This window comes from Oncorhynchus gorbuscha, linkage group LG09 (genome assembly GCF_021184085.1).
Source record: "Oncorhynchus gorbuscha isolate QuinsamMale2020 ecotype Even-year linkage group LG09, OgorEven_v1.0, whole genome shotgun sequence".
NCBI lineage: Eukaryota > Metazoa > Chordata > Actinopteri > Salmoniformes > Salmonidae > Oncorhynchus > Oncorhynchus gorbuscha.
This window is the reverse complement of record NC_060181.1, coordinates 914,848-934,753: the sequence shown is the minus strand read 5'-3', so window position 1 is coordinate 934,753 and position 19,906 is coordinate 914,848. Positions and strand designations below refer to the sequence as shown.

The 19,906-nt window shown below is 46.8% G+C and overlaps 1 protein-coding gene and 1 non-coding gene across 5 annotated transcripts; both read right to left on the bottom strand.

The window, feature by feature from the left end:
• Window positions 1-3,806: 3,806 nt before the first annotated feature.
• On the bottom strand, window positions 3,807-14,644 carry LOC124042632 (polyadenylate-binding protein 1A-like). Of its 4 annotated transcripts, none has more exons than XM_046360706.1 (15): window positions 13,930-14,642; window positions 13,199-13,392; window positions 12,941-13,056; window positions 12,163-12,311; window positions 10,998-11,092; window positions 10,759-10,896; window positions 10,381-10,476; window positions 9,102-9,374; window positions 8,831-8,921; window positions 8,611-8,721; window positions 8,305-8,447; window positions 7,954-8,038; window positions 4,708-4,838; window positions 4,419-4,517; window positions 3,807-4,167 (listed from the first exon to the last, which is right to left on the bottom strand). In XM_046360706.1, the coding sequence occupies exons 1-14, from the start codon at window positions 14,120-14,122 to the stop codon at window positions 4,425-4,427; spliced, it is 1,908 nt and encodes a 635-aa protein (XP_046216662.1). In that variant the 5' UTR covers window positions 14,123-14,642; the 3' UTR covers window positions 3,807-4,167; window positions 4,419-4,424. The 4 variants fall into 4 exon arrangements, with proteins under 4 accessions (XP_046216662.1, XP_046216663.1, XP_046216665.1 ...); XM_046360707.1 differs by having other exon boundaries at window positions 13,965-14,103; XM_046360709.1 differs by lacking the exons at window positions 3,807-4,167; window positions 4,419-4,517; window positions 4,708-4,838; ... (5 more) ...; window positions 10,381-10,476; window positions 10,759-10,896 and having other exon boundaries at window positions 11,006-11,133; window positions 13,930-14,644.
• LOC124044796 lies at window positions 10,584-10,716 on the bottom strand. The gene has a single exon (XR_006840733.1). It is a non-coding gene; the product is annotated as a small nucleolar RNA SNORA5 (small nucleolar RNA).
• Window positions 14,645-19,906: the final 5,262 nt, after the last annotated feature.

Sequence of the window (19,906 nt, the reverse complement as noted above, 5' to 3'; positions counted from 1 at the left end):
TCATTTGTGCATACATTCTACGTATGGGTGGTCCCGGGGATCGAACCCACTACCCTGGCGTTACAAGCGCCATGCTCTACCAACTGAGCTACAGAAGGACTCTACTTTGCTACATTTCAGATTAGACAGGAGCCCTATTTCGCACAGGACTCGTTGGTTATGGAATTATTACTCCAGAATGTCTGTTATTCCAGAGGACGATTAGCACAGGATCCGTTAGCTTTTTTTGCTCAAACCGTGAGCAACACCTGTCAAACACAGACATTTCTCTCAAAACATAGGGATGTCAATTTGCACGGGTCTAGTATTATCAGAGGACCTTGGAGTTGGCCAAAAAACAGTAGATTGTTCCGGTTGGAATTGTGACTCTCCATGTAAAAACTACTGATGTGGCAGATTCGGACAGGACTAAAATTACAGATGTGTTTTGTGCTTGTGCACATAATTCCATTACCTGACCTCCCCCAGTTAAACTAATCCTGTCTGATTACCTGACCTCCCCAGTAAAACTAATCCTGTCTGATTACCTGACCTCCCCCAGTAAAACTAATCCTGTCTGATTACCTGACCTAACCCCGTCTGATTACCTGACCTCCCCCAGTTAAACTAATCCTGTCTGATTACCTGACCTCCCCAGTAAAACTAATCCTGTCTGATTACCTGACCTCCCCAGTAAAACTAATCCTGTCTGATTACCTGACCTCCCCCAGTAAAACTAATCCTGTCTGATTACCTGACCTAACCCCGTCTGATTACCTTATCTCCCCAGTAAAACTAATCCTGTCTGATTACCCGACCTCCCCCAGTAAAACTAATCCTGTCTGATTACCTGACCTCCCCCAGTAAAACTAATCCTGTCTGATTACCTGATCTCCCCAGTAAAACTAATCCTGTCTGATTACCTGACCTAACCCAGTCTGATTACCTGACCTCCCCCAGTAAAACTAATCCTGTCTGATTACCTGACCTCCCCAGTAAAACTAATCCTGTCTGATTACCTGACCTCCCCCAGTAAAACTAATCCTGTCTGATTACCTGACCTCCCCAGTAAAACTAATCCTGTCTGATTACCTGACCTCCCCAGTAAAACTAATCCTGTCTGATTACCTGACCTCCCCAGTAAAACTAATCCTGTCTGATTACCTGACCTCCCCCAGTAAAACTAATCCTGTCTGATTACCTGACCTCCCCCAGTAAAACTAATCCTGTCTGATTACCTGACCTCCCCAGTAAAACTAATCCTGTCTGATTACCTGACCTCCCCAGTAAAACTAATCCTGTCTGATTACCTGACCTCCCCAGTAAAACTAATCCTGTCTGATTACCTGACCTAACCCCGTCTGATTACCTGACCTCCCCCAGTAAAACTAATCCTGTCTGATTACCTGACCTCCCCAGTAAAACTAATCCTGTCTGATTACCCGACCTCCCCCAGTAAAACTAATCCTGTCTGATTACCTGACCTCCCCCAGTAAAACTAATCCTGTCTGATTACCTGACCTCCCCAGTAAAACTAATCCTGTCTGATTACCTGACCTAACCCAGTCTGATTACCCGACCTCCCCCAGTAAAACTAATCCTGTCTGACTACCTGACTGAATCATTGAATGACTAGGCATTATACACTATGAAACCACACACTATTGCAGAGACTTTGATATTACTGGCTGCAATTGATATGGTGAAAACAATGTGTGTGGAGGCAGAGGGACAGAAACTCACACCAATACCTTTGTCAGAAAACACAAAGAATGTATGCTATTGCTAACAATCAAGAGAAAACTGACTGAATGACTCAAACTCCCCAGATTTTGGTCTCCAAATGGACGCTAGCTGTGAGGGCTCAGATGACCATGCATTGACTTTTGTTGACTGAACACGTCACCGGATGCTATTCATGAGGACATATTGTTCGGTCTCACGATTCGGGAGCATGAAACGGCACAGGGGATGATTAGGCCTCTGCACTAGTTATGAATGTGTTTCTGCCATATGGACACATTGGATGATACACAGAGAACAACTGGCAGCAAAAGAACTGAGCACAGAACTAGGAGACATACTGCAGCAGGGAACTTCCACTGTGCCCAAGCATGTTCACTAAACTACACAGCCAAAATAATGTGGACACCAGCACGAACATCTCATTCCAAAATCATGGGCATTAATATGGACTTGGGCACTGATGTTGGGCGATAAGGCCTGGCTCGCAGTCGGCGTTCCAATTAATCCCGAAGGTGTTCAATCCCCCATTGAGGTCAGGGATCTGTGCGGTGAACTTAGGCTTGTGTGCGGCTGCTCAGCCATGGAAATCATGAAGCTGCCGATGAACAGTTATTGTGCTGACGTTGCTTCCAGAGGCAGTTTGGAACTCTGTAGTGAGTGTTGCAATCGAGGACAGGCGTCTTTACAAGCTTCAGCACTCTGCAGTCCCGTTCTATGAGCTTGTGTGGCCTACCACTTCACGGCTGAGCTGTTGTTCTCAGACATTTCCACTTCCCAATAACAGCACTTATAGTTGACCAGAGCAGCTCCAGCAGGGCATACATTTGACAAACTAACTTGTTGGAAAGATGGCATCCTATGACGGTGCCACATTGAACGTCACTGAAGGCCATTCTACTGGCAATGTTTGTCTATGGAGATTGCATGGCTGTGCTCAACTTTATACACCCGTCAGCAACGGGTGTGGCTGAAATAGCCAAATCCACTCATTTGAAGGGGTATCCACATTTTTTTTATTAGTGTAAGTTCCCGTTCTAATGCTCTTATATGTTGTGGGGAACAGATGATCATTGTTCCCTTAATAAAATGCACTATTTACTGTATTTATAAACATGAGGTTAACATGCTATGTATCCCATAGAACGCTCATGTCTGCCTTTGTTAAATTTAGCCGTTCTGTAAAGTTAAGACCAATTTCCACTCATCTCAGGTCATTTGAAAAAACATGGTTTTAACTTGACCACTACTTGGTGCTCCCTACTGTGCTAATTAGGGACTGCACATTGGGCCATTCTCAGCTAGCAGGCTTCATGTCTTCCACCAGTTAATAACAACTTCCACCAATATTAGATTTAAAAAAAACATAAGCTGGCGCACACCCGGGATAGTAGTTTAGGTGGAGGTGCTGACTATCGTCCAATGAACTATCAAAATAAAGAAAGTTGCACACTCCATGTGTAATCTCCCAGCATCACGGGGGGTTGCCTTCCTCACAGGGGGGTTGCCTTCCTCACAGGGGGGGGGGTTGCCTTCCTCACAGGGGGGGGGTTGCCTTCCTCACAGGGGGGTTGCCTTCCTCACAGGGGGGTTGCCTTCCTCACAGGGGGGTTGGGGGGTTGCCTTCCTCACAGGGGGGGGTTGCCTTCCTCACAGGGGGGGGTTGCCTTCCTCACAGGGGGGGGGTTGCCTTCCTCACAGGGGGGGGGGGTTGCCTTCCTCACAGGGGGGTTGCCTTCCTCACAGGGGGGTTGCCTTCCTCACAGGGGGGTTGCCTTCCTCACAGGGGGGGCCTTCCTCACAGGGGGGTTGCCTTCCTCACAGGGGGGGGTTGCCTTCCTCACAGGGGGGTTGCCTTCCTCACAGGGGGGTTGGGGGGGTTGCCTTCCTCACAGGGGGGTTGCCTTCCTCACAGGGGGGGGGTTGCCTTCCTCACAGGGGGGTTGCCTTCCTCACAGGGGGGGGGGGGGGCCTTCCTCACAGGGGGAAGGTTGGTTAATACCCATTACATTGCTGGAAGAGTACACACGGAGTGTGCAACTTTATTTAGATCGTTTATAACTTTCACCAATATGACAACATCCAATCGTTTAAGAAGTTTAATTCAAGCAAACAAAGGTAAAAGGTACATTTCACAAGGCTGGGTGATTCAACATCCTGGCCACGTACACCCCAAACATTGATACATCTAAAAGGAATAAAACACCAGAAGGGAACGCTTTCTGGAAGCCCTCATTCCATCATATGGAATTCTCTTCTAAAACACTTTAAATGTTTATTTTGAAACTTTTTCCAAAGCCAGTGTGCTCTTCTCTAGGCCTGGCTGAAAGAAGACTTGCCTTTTTAGAACAGGTTTTCTTTTTGCATTGTTTTGGTGTTAACTTTTTCCAAAGTTTCATCAGAATGATCATTTTTTAAAAGATGAAGTTCCAAGGTTCCCCATCCCTGTGAAGACAGAAACAGCATTCAGTCATAATCGTAGGTATACAACAAGTATCCGAGCATCAGATGACCAATGTATAATGCCGAGTGTAATGCTAGACCTGAAACAGGCCCACCTGGCCTCAGACACCCGGCCCACCTGGCCTCAGACACCCGGCCCACCTGGCCTCAGACACCCGGCCCACCTGGCCTCAGACACCCGGCCCACCTGGCCTCAGACACCCGGCCCACCTGGCCTCAGACACCCGGCCTACCTGGGCTCAGACACTCGGACCACCAGCAGAGTTGGGGACAGTCTTCTGGACTAATTCCTTGGCCTGGTGGGCCTGCAGCACAGCCACAGCCTCATCCACCTACCAGCAACATCAACCAGGTTAATAACAGCATCACCTATTACCACAGCTACAAACTCATCTGTACAGTACAACATTTAAAATCTGTCAGAGGGTTACACAGTTTCCTCAAATGCTCTGACTACTTGGGCTCGCCTGGCTTCAATAAATTTCTCCTGATGACACATTCTGGTCAGGGAGCAGAACTGACCTTAGAGCGGAGAGACTCGGGAGACTCCAGCATGTGAAGTAGTTCAGAGTTGTCTATCTCCAGCAGCATGCCAGTGATCTTCCCAGCCAGACTGGGGTGCATGTTCTGGATGCACGGGAACAAGCGCTCACCTGGGGACAAACAGGGTTTTAGTGTCCTGGCTCAGAATCAGGAGGGAGATTGACAGTGTGGTGGGTTGAATGGATGTTAAGCCCAATGTTATGCAGTTTTATAACGCAGTTTGCTTGATCTGAACGGCTTTAAAATGTCTGCATGTCAAATACGAGACGGATTCCGTTAGCCAATAAGAGAACAATGTGCTGACGTTGTGTTTGCTGCAGTAATAGCAGGTGTAAAGTTGTTAAGTAAAAATACTTTTGGAGGCATCTGTACTTTACTATTTATATTTTTGACAACTTTTAATTTTCTTTATGAATGTAGTAAAGTATGTACTTTTCACTCCATACTTTTCCCATGACACTCAAAAGTACATTTTGAATGCTTAGCAGGACAGGAAAATAGTCTAATTCACACACCAAAGAGAACATCCCTGGTCATCCCTACTGACTCTGATCTGGAGGACTCACTAAACAGATATTTAGTTTTTAAATGATGTCCGAGTGTTGGAGCGTGCCCTGGCTATGTACAAAAAAACAAAATGGTGCCGTCTGGTTTGCTTAATATAAGGAATTTGAAATGATTTATACTTTTACTTTTGATACTTAAGTATATTTGAGCAATTACATTTACTTTAGATAATTTTACTGAAGTCAGATTTTCCTGGGTGACTCACTTTTACTTGAGTCATTTTCTATTAAGGTATCTTTACTTTTATACTCAAGTATGACAATTGGGTACTTTTTCTACCACTGAGCAATAGCTAGTCTAGCTTGCTGATATTTCTCTGGAAAGTCACAAAGCGTACCCTGTTTCTGGTGCATGTAGGGGTGGCAGGTAGCCTAGTGGTTAGAGCGTAGGGGCGGCAGGTAGCCTAGTGGTTAGAGCGTAGGGGCGGCAGGTAGCCTAGTGGTTAGAGCGTAGGGGCGGCAGGTAGCCTAGTGGTTAGAGCTTAGGGGCGGCAGGTAGCCTAGTGGTTAGAGCTTAGGGGCGGCAGGTAGCCTAGTGGTTAGAGCGTAGGGGTGGCAGTAGGCCTAGTGGTTAGAGCGTAGAGGAGGCAGGTAGCCTAGTGGTTAGAGCGTAGAGGCGGCAGGTAGCCTAGTGGTTAGAGCGTAGAGGCGGCAGGTAGCCTAGTGGTTAGAGCGTAGGGGAGGCAGGTAGCCTAGTGGTTAGAGCGTAGGGGAGGCAGGTAGCCTAGTGGTTAGAGCGTAGGGGAGGCAGGTAGCCTAGTGGTTAGAGTGTTGAGGAGGCAGGGTAGTCTAGTGGTTAGAGTAGGGGAGGCAGGGTAGTCTAGTGGTTAGAGTAGGGGAGGCAGGGTAGTCTAGTGGTTAGAGTGTAGAGGAGGCAGGTAGCCTAGCGGTTAGAGGAGGGAGGCAGGTAGCCTAGCGGTTAGAGTGTAGAGGAGGCAGGGACCCTAGTGGTTACAGTGTAGGGACAGTAACCGAAAGGTTGCTGGATCGAATCCCTGACCGAACAAGGCAGTTTAACCCACTGTTCCCCTGAGCAAGGCAGTTTAACCCACTGTTCCCCTGAGCAAGGCAGTTTAACCCACTGTTCCCCTGAGCAAGGCAGTTTAACCCACTGTTCCCCTGAGCAAGGCAGTTTAACCCACTGTTCCCCTGAGCAAGGCAGTTTAACCCACTGTTCCCCTGAGCAAGGCAGTTTAACCCACTGTTCCCCTGAGCAAGGCAGTTTAACCCACTGTTCCCCTGAGCAAGGCAGTTTAACCCACTGTTCCCCTGAGCAAGGCAGTTTAACCCACTGTTCCCTGAGCAAGGCAGTTTAACCCACTGTTCCCCTGAGCAAGGCAGTTTAACCCACTGTTCCCCTGAGCAAGGCAGTTTAACCCACTGTTCCCCTGAGCAAGGCAGTTTAACCCACTGTTCCCCTGAGCAAGGCAGTTTAACCCACTGTTCCCCTGAGCAAGGCAGTTTAACCCACTGTTCCCCTGAGCAAGGCAGTTTAACCCACTGTTCCCCTGAGCAAGGCAGTTTAACCCACTGTTCCCCTGAGCAAGGCAGTTTAACCCACTGTTCCCCTGAGCAAGGCAGTTTAACCCACTGTTCCCCTGAGCAAGGCAGTTTAACCCACTGTTCCCCTGAGCAAGGCAGTTTAACCCACTGTTCCCCTGAGCAAGGCAGTTTAACCCACTGTTCCCCTGAACAAGGCAGTTTAACCCACTGTTCCCCTGAACAAGGCAGTTTAACCCACTGTTCCCCTGAACAAGGCAGTTTAACCCACTGTTCCCTGAGCAAGGCAGTTTAACCCACTGTTCCCCTGAGCAAGGCAGTTTAACCCACTGTTCCCTGAGCAAGGCAGTTTAACCCACTGTTCCCCTGAGCAAGGCAGTTTAACCCACTGTTCCCTGAACAAGGCAGTTTAACCCACTGTTCCCCTGAACAAGGCAGTTTAACCCACTGTTCCCCTGAACAAGGCAGTTTAACCCACTGTTCCCCTGAACAAGGCAGTTTAACCCACTGTTCCCCTGAACAAGGCAGTTTAACCCACTGTTCCCCTGAGCAAGGCAGTTTAACCCACTGTTCCCCTGAGCAAGGCAGTTTAACCCACTGTTCCCCTGAGCAAGGCAGTTTAACCCACTGTTCCCCTGAGCAAGGCAGTTTAACCCACTGTTCCCCTGAGCAAGGCAGTTTAACCCACTGTTCCCCTGAACAAGGCAGTTTAACCCACTGTTCCCCTGAACAAGGCAGTTTAACCCACTGTTCCCCTGAACAAGGCAGTTTAACCCACTGTTCCCCTGAACAAGGCAGTTTAACCCACTGTTCCCCTGAACAAGGCAGTTTAACCCACTGTTCCCCTGAACAAGGCAGTTTAACCCACTGTTCCCCTGAGCAAGGCAGTTTAACCCACTGTTCCCCTGAGCAAGGCAGTTAACCCACTGTTCCCCTGAACAAGGCAGTTTAACCCACTGTTCCCGGTAGGTCGTCATTGTAAATAAAACTTTGTTCTTAATTACTTGCCCAGTTAAATAAACATGTCATGAAAGTCGTTTGCTACAACACCTTGCTACATAAAGTGACAACTATGTTTGAAAGTTTCATCACGTCATTGTTGAGGCCCCACGACCGTGGAAACAGTCGTATTGATCTAAATGCTTGAGTTTACACTCACCCAACATCTGCTTCTGTTCCTGGGGTGGTGCAGCGGCCAGCATGGAGGCAGTCAGAGGGTCCTGGCCCTGCACATGGACAGCAGTCTACACACACGGACACAAGGTTAGAGAGAACACACCAAGGTAATATTGACACTGTAGATTATATTTTTGTGGTCCCCTGTAAAGCCACGCGGTCCCCCAACAGAGTTGGTAGAGCATGGTGCTTGTAGTGGGTTCGATTCCCAGGACCACCCATAAACAAAATGTATGCACGTAAGTAACTTTGGATAAAAATGTCTGATAAATGGCACAATATTATTTTCTAATACTGCCTTCAGTTGACATCTGATAGGAGAGAGGAGGCATACCTGCTGCATAGTGACTTGGGGCTGTGAGTTAATGTGGTTCTGTGGGTTGCGGACTCCTGTGGCGTACTTATACTGAGGCACGCCACGCACCGGGGCTCCACTCACTGTGGCCGAAGGGGCGCGGGGCCCCATGGTCTGGGGGCCTGCAGAGGGGCAAGAAGAGATCATTTTGACGTTATTTCAAATGTAACGTCATAAAGCACCTAAATCCAATATAAATCCTGCATTAGCATGTACATAATGCAGAAGCACTACTACATATTACAAAGACAGGGGCACAAATTAGTATCTCTCCAGGTTACTCACCCACGCTTCGCGTAGACATCATGCGAGGCACCTGGTTGGTTGGCCTCATAGGGCTGAAGCTGGGCTGTCTGGGTGTGGAAGGACGTATGGAGCCTGGCATGTTCTGGAAGTCTGAAGTCTCAACAATGTCATTTAGGAATACTTTGAACACTAAACTATGATTGTAGATGTCAGTGGTCATATCGTAAAGTAGTAGAGGTTATGAGGGCGTACTACTCACGTTGAGGTCTCACACCCTGGGTGGCCCAGCGAGGGCTGGGTCTCAGCTGGGCTTTCTGGTTGGCAGGGTAGTAAGCAGCTCTGTTATGAGCCTATAGGGATGGAGAACACAGTGCAGGTATTATCTACATCCAACAGCATCCAGTCTGACTCTTCCACTTTGTCCATGGACTGAACTGTGATCCTGTGAACATCAGGAATATCAAGGCCTAGATCGATTGATTGACATAAATGTGATTGATTGACATGAACTGAATTGACCAAGTGGTGACCTGTGGGATGGCAGCCATGAAGTACCCAGAAGGAGGGGCAGGCTGGTAGGGGTTGAGGACTGGGTTGGGTATGGGCCGGACGGTGGCCATCCTCTGCATGTACTGGTTGGTGAGGTGAGCCTGGCGCTCCTCTTTCCTCTGGGCCAGCGCCACGTACAGAGGCTTAGTGGCCACGATGCGCCCGTTCATCTCTGTCACGGCCTTGGTGGCCTCCTCCGGGGAGGAGAAGCACACAAAGCCGAAGCCCTTGCTGCGACCACCCTCCATCATCACCTAATGGAGGAGAAGGGGGAGGAAACAGTTCTTAGCACACAGCTGAACAGAACAGCTGAAGTGAACAGAACAGCTGAACAGAACAAAGCAGTTCTCTTTAACATGTCAACAGCCAATAGGCTGGTTCTCTTTAACATGTCAACAGCCAATAGGCTGGTTCTCTTTAACATGTCAACGGCCAATAGGCTGGTTCTCTTTAACATGTCAACGGCCAATAGGCTGGTTCTCTTTAACATGTTCTCTTTAACATGCCAACGGCCAATAGGCTGGTTCTCTTTAACATGCCAACAGCCAATAGGCTGGTTCTCTTTAACATAAGGCTGGTTCTCTTTAACATGCCAACGGCCAATAGGCTGGTTCTCTTTAACATGTCAACGGCCAATAGGCTGGTTCTCTTAACATAACAGGCTGGTTCTCTTTAACATGCCAACGGCCAATAGGCTGGTTCTCTTTAACATGCCAACGGCCAATAGGCTGGTTCTCTTTAACATGCCAACGGCCAATAGGCTGGTTCTCTTTAACATGCCAACGGCCAATAGGCTGGTTCTCTTTAACATGCCAACAGCCAATAGGCTGGTTCTCTTTAACATGTCAACAGCCAATAGGTTGGTTCTCTTTAACATGTCAACAGCCAATAGGTTGGTTCTCTTTAACATGTCAACAGCCAATAGGTTGGTTCTCTTTAACATGTCAACAGCCAATAGGCTGGTTCTCTTTAACATGTCAACAGCCAATAGGCTGGTTCTCTTTAACATGTCAACAGCCAATAGGCTGGTTCTCTTTAACATGTCAACAGCCAATAGGCTGGTTCTGTTTAACATGTCAACAGCCAGGAGGCTGGTTCTCTTTAACATGTCAACAGCCAATAAGCTGGTTCTCTTTAACATGTCAACAGCCAGGAGGCTGGTTCTCTTTAACACGCTAACAGCCAGGAGCTTGGTTCTCTTTAACGCGCCAACAGCTTGGTTCTCTTTAACACGCCAACAGCCAGGAGGTTGGTCCTTACCTTGGCACTGGTGATGGTGCCGAATGGGGAGAATTCTTTACGCAGGCGCTCGTCATCAATTCCATCGTCAAGATTCTTCACGTAGAGATTGACACCCTGGAGAAGACATGTAGAACATACTTTTACAAAACAATACTATTCAACATTCCTTTTGATTCTGACCTTGCATTGATAGACTACATATTAACCGTCAATGAACTGGTAATTGTCTGTAGAACACATTTATCCCCAGCAATCAAGCCAGAGGGATGTGGGGCTCATGAATCACTCACTGTGGCAGCCATTTTGGCCAGTACAGTCCATTGTAGAGAAAACATGGAATTTGACAAGGCTGCAACAAAAACTGCACAACATCACAAAGTGCTGATTCACTGTGACCTGGTAGCGCGTCATGCGATCCTGTTTCATCTGTTCAAACTTGCGTTTCAGCTCCGTCTGACGCTCCACCTTCTTCTGGGCGCGGCCCACGTAGATGAGCTTTCCATTCAGCTCCTTCCCATTCATCTCATCAACAGCCTGGAACAGACATACTCTTTTACAATATGGCCATCAGCCTTCCCATCCTTGAGACCCTTCGTATGAAACGCCACCAACCATTTCAAACACATTAAGCTCACCTTTTGGGCGTCCTCGTGCCTCTCGAAGCTCACAAAGCCAAAGCCTCTGGATTTGCCACTGTCATCAGTCATGACGCGGATACTCATGGCACTGCCTAGATGATAGAGGAGCCAGTTCAGATACTCATGGCACTGCCTAGATGATAGAGGAGCCAGTTCAGATACTCATGGCACTGCCTAGATGATAGAGGAGCCAGTTCAGATACTCATGGCACTGCCTAGATGATAGAGGAGCCAGTTCAGATACTCATGGCACTGCCTAGATGATAGAGGAGCCAGTTCAGATACTCATGGCACTGCCTAGATGATAGAGGAGCCAGTTCAGATACTCATGGCACTGCCTAGATGATAGAGGAGCCAGTTCAGATACTCATGGCACTGCCTAGATGATAGAGGAGCCAGTTCAGATACTCATGGCACTGCCTAGATGATAGAGGAGCCAGTTCAGATACTCATGGCACTGCCTAGATGATAGAGGAGCCAGTTCAGATACTCATGGCACTGCCTAGATGATAGAGGAGCCAGTTCAGATACTCATGGCACTGCCAGTTCAGATACTCATGGCATAGATGGAGCCAGTTCAGATACTCATGGCACTGCCTAGATGATAGAGAGGAGCCAGTTCAGATACTCATGGCACTGCCTAGATGATAGAGGAGCCAGTTCAGATACTCATGGAGCCAGTTCAGTTCAGATACTCATGGCACTGCCTAGATGATAGAGGAGCCAGTTCAGATACTCATGGCACTGCCTAGATGATAGAGGAGCCAGTTCAGATACTCATGGCACTGCCTAGATGATAGAGGAGCCAGTTCAGATACTCATGGCACTGCCTAGATGATAGAGGAGCCAGTGGCACTGCCTAGATGATAGAGGAGCCAGTTCAGATACTCATGGCACTGCCTAGATGATAGAGGAGCCAGTTCAGATACTCATGGCACTGCCTAGATGATAGAGGAGCCAGTTCAGATACTCATGGCACTGCCTAGATGATAGAGGAGCCAGTTCAGATACACATGGCACTGCCTAGATGTTACAGGAGCCAGTTCAGATACTCATGGCACTGCCTAGATGTTAGAGACACGACCCAGTAACCAGCTCGTAGCCTACAGCTATGTGACTTGGTTTCTGAGTGTGGGCGGAAAGTATTAAAACCATAACATACCATACTCTGCATACTTGCTGAAGACCTCCCTCAGTTTCTCATCATCCATATCTTCACCAAAGTTCTTGATGTAAACATTGGTGAACTCTTTGGCCCGGGCACCAAGCTCAGCCTCACGTTCTTTGCGAGATTTGAATCGTCCCACAAACCTGCGATAGAAAAACTAGTTGGAGCTGGCAGACATAACCCTCACCAAAATGTCTAGACCTGCTCCCCGTAGCATACTACACAAGGCTTTCCCAAACTCTGTCCTAGCCCCCCCCCTTCCCAAACACTGTCCTACCACCCCTCCCCCAAACTCTGTCAAATCCAATGTATTTATAAGCCCTGCTGATATGTCAAAGTGCTGTACAGAAAGCCAGCCTAAACCCACAAACAGCAAGCAATGCAGGCGTAGAAGCACGTTTACAACCAAGTCACATAGCTGTAGGCTACGAGCTGATTACGGAGTCGTGTCCTATCCCCCCACCCGGGTGCATGTTTCATTTTTTGCCCTAGCACTACACAGATGATTCAAATAACCATCTCATCATCAGGCAAAAAACAAAACGTGCACCAAACAGGGGCCCCAGGACCGAGTTTGGGAAACCCTGTACGACACAACCTCGTTACCAGAATGTACACTTCCAGGTAGAACTGTGGCATTGCAGCAAGAAACCAAGTTCAGTCAGAGACGCAAGTTGTAAATAACAAACAACCACACTATTAGTATTAAAACAATTGTGATTAGTACCATTAAAGAGCCACGACAGAAGAAACCTTTACTGATCACACTTACACTTTCCTGTCATTGAGCAGCATGCCGTTCATTTTCTCAATGGCTCTTTCAGCAGCCTCCTGGGTCTCAAAATGCACAAAGCCATAGCCCTTTGAGCCATTCTCATCACAAACCACCTTGGAGAAAGGAGGGTTGGCACGAGCTTTAGATATGCAATACAATTAAGGTCAAATTGAGGATAAAACTATCCCATCATGCAACACATTTCTAACCAATACAACACCCTCCTTGGGGCTGAAAGGTTGTGTGAGTTATTACCTTGCAGGACAGGATGTTGCCGAAGGCAGAAAATGTGTCATAGAGGGCCTTGTTGTCAATAGATTTGTCTAGGTTCTTGATGAAGATGTTGCCCACCCCGCTCTTCCTCAGGGATGGATCACGCTGAGACCACATGATGCGGACAGGACGACCCTTGATCACGTCAAAGTTCATGGTGTCTAGAGCCCTCTCAGCTGAGAAGAGGAATTATATTAAACACATTATGCCTCCTGTGATAGCCATTACATCCCACTCCAGTGATAGGGCCCCCCCACACACTCCAGTAATAGCCCCCCCCCACTCCAGTGTAAACCATATCTCTGGATGGATTTAATATCTGACCAAATGAACTGGCTGTAGTATAAACCATATCCCTGGATGGATTTTAAGATAATTTTCAGTTCATTTGGTCAGATATTAAATCCATCCAGGGATATGGTTTACACACGAAGCCCCACCCAAAACAAACAGGACAATCCAACTGTTGTCCTGTCTCTAGAATGGCAGCTATTCATCTCGATTAGGATCAATGACTAGTGATACATGTATGTGGAATCAGACAGTGTAGAACAGTCATACAGACAGCTGTGTGTAGGTAGCGAGTTGTTTGTGACTAGACTAGCCAAGTCTCACTGGTCACATGGAGGAGAAACAGAATAGCCGTGTCATCTTTCCTGGCTTTGACAACCTTTAAAATAGATACAATATTTACATGACAGTTCGCTACATACCATCAGCTGGCTGTTGGAAGTTGACATAGGCGTACCCGAGGGAACGACGGGTGATCATATCCCTGCAGACCCGGATGGAAAGGATGGCCCCGGCGGGACTGAATTTTTCATATAGCAAAGCTTCGGTCACATCTTGATGAAGATCACCGACATACAGGGATGCCATGGGGTAAGTAGGAGCACCGGGGTTCATTTTCGGAACGAAATCCGACACACACAAAAAAAAACGTTACCTTTCAGACGAAATTGTTCGTAATTTAAAAAAGGGTCTGGTTACGCTAACTCGAGGGTTGAATCTAAACCAGCTGGCTGGCAAAGTTTAACAAGCTGGACAAGTTCTAATGAAGTTTACATTTAGAAGATAAATATTTGAAACGTTTAAAATACGACCAGTTCGTTACGTATATGTTGCTTAAAATGTCTATATAATTCGCCAAATAGAGCTTGAAATCAACATGTCCTTGCTGGCTTTTCCCGTTGCGGATGGTAACAGTAACCAGAGAAACGCAGCGCAACATTCTGGTCGTTCCACTTCAGTTCGAATATCAACTCCTGCTTCAACGAGTTGGTTAAAACAAATATATGTTTTTAAGGTTAAAAGTTTTTTATTTTATTTATTTTTTTAGATATACATTTTTTCTTGGAATAAGTGGCGAGGAAGGGCTGGCGTTCACACAGCACTATCACCCGGGGTTTAGAGGAGGGAAATATGGTCTAATTTATACCCTTACATACGTCACATGTGGTTAAGAAAAACGTCGAGGTGTTTCTGTACTGCGGCGTCTCAACAACTACGATGCTGATTGGGTGAAAAACTTTAGACTCTCATGATCAACAAATCAAATGTGAAAGCGATGAATCATGGTTGATCAAAACATTTGGATGTTTTTAAAAATATTTTTAACTAGGCAAGTCAGTTAAGAAACAGACTGCTACAGACCTATATCTATCCTACCCTGCCTGATGACCGACCATTTAGAATCCCACCGCACCTTCTCCGCTATACAATCTGGTTTCAGAGCTGGTCATGGGTGCACCTCAGCCACTCTCAAGGTCCTAAACTATATCTTAACCGCCATCGGTAAGAAACAATACTGTGCAGCCGTATTCATTGACCTGGCCAAGGCTTTCGACTCTGTCAATCACCACATCCTCATTGGCAGACTCGACAGCCTTGGTTTCTCAAATTATTGCCTCGTCTGGTTCACCAACTACTTCTCCGACAGAGTTCAGTGTGTCAAATCGGAGGGTCTGTTGTCCGGGCCTCTGGCAGTCTCTATGGGTGTGCCACAGGGTTCAGTTCTTGGGCCGACTCTCTTTTCTGTATACATCAATGAGGTCGCTCTTGCTGCTGGTGAGTCCCTGATCCACCTCTACGCAGACGACACCATTCTGTATACTTCCGGCCCTTCTTTGGACACTGTGTTAACAACCCTCCAGGCAAGCATCAATGCCATACAACACTCCTTCTGTGGCCTCCAACTGCTTTTAAATGCTAGTAAAACCAAATACATGCTTTTCAACCATTCGCTGCCCGCACCCGCCCACCTGTCTAGCATCACTACTCTGGGCGGTTCCGACTTAGAATATGTGGACAACTACAAATACCTAGGTGTCTGGTTTGACTGTAAACTCTCCTTCCAGACTCACATCAAACATCTCCAATCCAAAGTTAAATCTAGAATTTGCTTCCTATTTCGCAACAAAGCATCCTTCACCCATGCTGCCAAACATACCCTTGTAAAATTGACCATCTTACCGATCCTCGACTTCGGCGATGTCATTTACAAAATAGCCTCCAATACCCTACTCAATAAATTGGATGCAGTCTATCACAGCGCCATCCGTTATGTCACCAAAGCCCCATATACTACCCACCACTGCGACCTGTACGCTCTCGTTGGCTGGCTCTTGCTTCATACTCGTCGCCAAACTCACTGGCTCCAGGTCATCTACAAGACCCTGCTAGGTAAAGTCCCCCCTTATCTCTGCTCACTGGTCACCATAGCAGCACCTACCCGTAGCACACGCTCCAGCAGGTATATCTCACTTGTCACCCCCGAAGCCAATTCCTCCTTTGGCCGCCTCTCCTTCCAGTTCTCTGCTGCCATTGACTAGAACGAACTACAAAAATCTCTGAAACTGGAAACACTTATCTCCCTCACTAGCTTTAAGCACCAGCTGTCAGAGCAGCTCACAGATCACTGCACATGTACATAGTTCATCTTATAAATAGCCAAAACAACTACCCCTTCCCCTACTGTATTTATTTTGTTCCTTTGCACCCATTATTTTAATTTCTACTTTTCACATTCTTCAAATCTACCATTCCAGTGTTTTAATTGCTATATTGTATTTACTTTGCCACCATGACCTATGTTGCCTTTACCTCCCTTATCTCACCTCATTTACTCACATTGTATATAGACTTATTTTTCTACTGTATTATTGACTTTTGTTTGTTTTACTCCATGTGTGTTATTATACGCGTCGAACTGCTTTGCTTTATCTTGGCCAGGTCGCAGTTGTAAATGAGAACTTGTTCACCTGGTTAAATAAAGGTGAAATAAACAAATAAATAAAGACACATTCTTATTTACCATGACCACCTTGGTCAGTGGCAGAACCACAGACCTTTACCTTGTCAGCTCGGGGATTCGAGCCAGCAACCTTTCGGCCCAATACTCTAACCACGAGGCTACCTGTTGCCATGTGTGCATGGTTGTCCTTGTATCTATTAGAATCCTCTCACTAGAGCCCTGTCTTGATTTGATTGGGTGGCAGATAGACAATATACCTCCATGCTCATGCTCTGTTTTCCATATTGAGGAATGTTCTACGATATATAATGTACTGCAGGCGTTCATATAATAATGCAGACAGGGGTTAATCATCTAATTAGATAAGTATCTAAGCAGTGTTGACATTAGTATCTTCTACTTATCTGGTTTCTAATGAAATATTTTCTCAAGGTCAATTTATTTGTCCAATATAACCCAGTAGGGTATCATGGCATTACTAAAGATAATCAATTGTATTATAATTATAATATATTCAATTAGTGTTTTATTATTTATTAGAATGAATATCATTCCCCAGATTAGACTTCTTTCCAACCTATCCTGTATGACACAAGCAGTTGGTCGGATTTATTCACTGACTGATGAACAGTCTATCAAAACTAAACCAACTGGTCAATTGTAAATTAGATTCCAGTAACATACTACGAAACACCTCATAATGCCCCTTAAATGAAAACCACTACTGTATAGTAATGTTTGGTATGACTGGGTCAATGTTATATCCCAACTGTATCAGCAGAGGGCGGCATTGTCATTGTAAAATAGATGGGCTTCCAGTCAGAGCCTGCAGGCTGAATGAACGTTCTGTAACAGTATAAGTGTCTGTTATTTTATACCACTGATGTGGCTTTAGATAATGCAGAGTGATGACTGGTTGGTATTAGGAGAAATTCCTTTGACTACTGTACATTAATCACAATCGGCCGTGATCGGGAGTCCAATAGGGCGGGGCACAATTGGCCCATCTTCGTCCGGGTTAAGGGAGTGTTTAACTGTCATTGTAAAATAAAAAATTTGTTCTTAACTGACTTGCCTAGTTAAATAAAGGTTAAGAAAAAAAATGAAATATAGTATGACCAGACTGTCTGTGAATGACATGACCTATGTAGCTCAGTTGGTAGAGCATGGCGCTTGTAACGCCAGGGTAGTGGGTTCGATCCCGGGACCACCCATACGTAGAATGTATGCACGCATGACTGTAAGTCGCTTTGGATAAAAGCGTCTGCTAAATGGCATATATATTAAATGTGTCTTTATTCCAGTGGAGAGGAGAAGTGATTTAATTCAGTCACAACGAGGCTCGGAAATGACCACTACAGAATATCCATTCTTGAAGAAAAGGTTATATACAGGGAGTACCAGGTAATTTTTTATTTTACCTTTATTTAACTAGGCAAGTCAGTTACGAACAAATTCTTATTTTCAATGACGGCCTAGGAACAGTGGGTTAACTTCCCTGTTCAGGGGCAGAACGACAGATTTGTAACTTGTCAGCTCGGGGGTTTGAACGTTCGACCTTCCGGTTACTAGTCCAACGCTCTAACCACTAGGCTACCCTGCCGCCCCATATAACATGGTTATATACAGGGAGTACCAGGTAATAACATGGTTATATACAGGGAGTACCAGGTAATAACATGGCTATATACAGGGAGTACCAGGTAATAACATGGCTATATACAGGGAGTACCAGGTAATAACATGGCTATATACAGGGAGGTAATAACATGGCTATATACAGGGAGTACCAGGTAATAACATGGCTATATACAGGAAGTACCAGGTAATAACATGGCTATATACAGGGAGTACCAGGTAACAACATAGCTATATACAGGGAGTACCAGGTAATAACATGGCTATAAACAGGGAGGTAATAACATTACATTTACATTTACATTTAAGTCAGACGCTCTTATCCAGAGCGACTTACAAATTGGTGCATTCACCTTATGACATCCAGTGGAACAGTCACTTTACAATAGTGCATCTAAATCTTAAAGGGGGGAGGGGTGAGAAGGATTACTTATCCTATCCTAGGTATTCCTTAAAGAGGTGGGGTTTCAGGTGTCTCCGGAAGGTGGTGATTGACTCCGCTGTCCTGGCGTCGTGAGGGAGTTTGTTCCACCATTGGGGGGCCAGAGCAGCGAACAGTTTTGACTGGGTTGAGCGGGAACTGTACTTCCTCAGTGGTAGGGAGGCGAGCAGGCCAGAGGTGGATGAACGCAGAGCTCTTGTTTGGGTGTATAGGGCCTGATCAGAGCCTGGAGGTACTGAGGTGCCGTTCCCCTCACAGCTCCGTAGGCAAGCACCATGGTCTTGTAGCGGATGCGAGCTTCAACTGGAAGCCAGTGGAGAGAGCGGAGGAGCGGGGTGACGTGAGAGAACTTGAGAAGGTTGAACACCAGACGGGCTGCGGCGTTCTGGATGAGTTGTAGGGGTTTAATGGCACAGGCAGGGAGCCCAGCCAACAGCGAGTTGCAGTAATCCAGACGGGAGATGACAAGTGCCTGGATTAGGACCTGCGCCGCTTCCTGTGTGAGACAGGGTCGTACTCTGCGGATGTTGTAGAGCATGAACCTATAGGAACGGGCCACCGCCTTGATGTTAGTTGAGAACGACAGGGTGTTGCTCTGGGAGGAGGACACAATGGAGTTGTCAACCGTGATGGCGAGATCATGGAACGGGCAGTCCTTCCCCGGGAGGAAGAGCAGCTCCGTCTTGCCGAGGTTCAGCTTGAGGTGGTGATCCGTCATCCACACTGATATGTCTGCCAGACATGCAGAGATGCGATTCGTCACCTGGTCATCAGAAGGGGGAAAGGAGAAGATTAATTGTGTGTCGTCTGCATAGCAATGATAGGAGAGACCATGTGAGGTTATGACAGAGCCAAGTGACTTGGTGTATAGCGAGAATAGGAGAGGGCCTAGAACAGAGCCCTGGGGGACACCAGTGGTGAGAGCGCGTGGTGAGGAGACAGATTCTCGCCACGCCACCTGGTAGGAGCGACCTGTCAGGTAGGACGCAATCCAAGCGTGGGCCGCGCCGGAGATGCCCAACTCGGAGAGGGTGGAGAGGAGGATCTGATGGTTCACAGTATCGAAGGCAGCCGATAGGTCTAGAAGGATGAGAGCAGAGGAGAGAGAGTTAGCTTTAGCGGTGCGGAGCGCCTCCGTGATACAGAGGAGAGCAGTCTCAGTTGAATGACTAGTCTTGAAACCTGACTGATTTGGATCAAGAAGGTCATTCAGAGAGAGATGGCGGGAGAGCTGGCCAAGGACGGCACATTCAAGAGTTTTGGAGAGAAAAGAAAGAAGGGATACTGGTCTGTAGTTGTTGACATCGGAGGGATCGAGTGTAGGTTTTTTCAGAAGGGGTGCAACTCTCTGATAGAG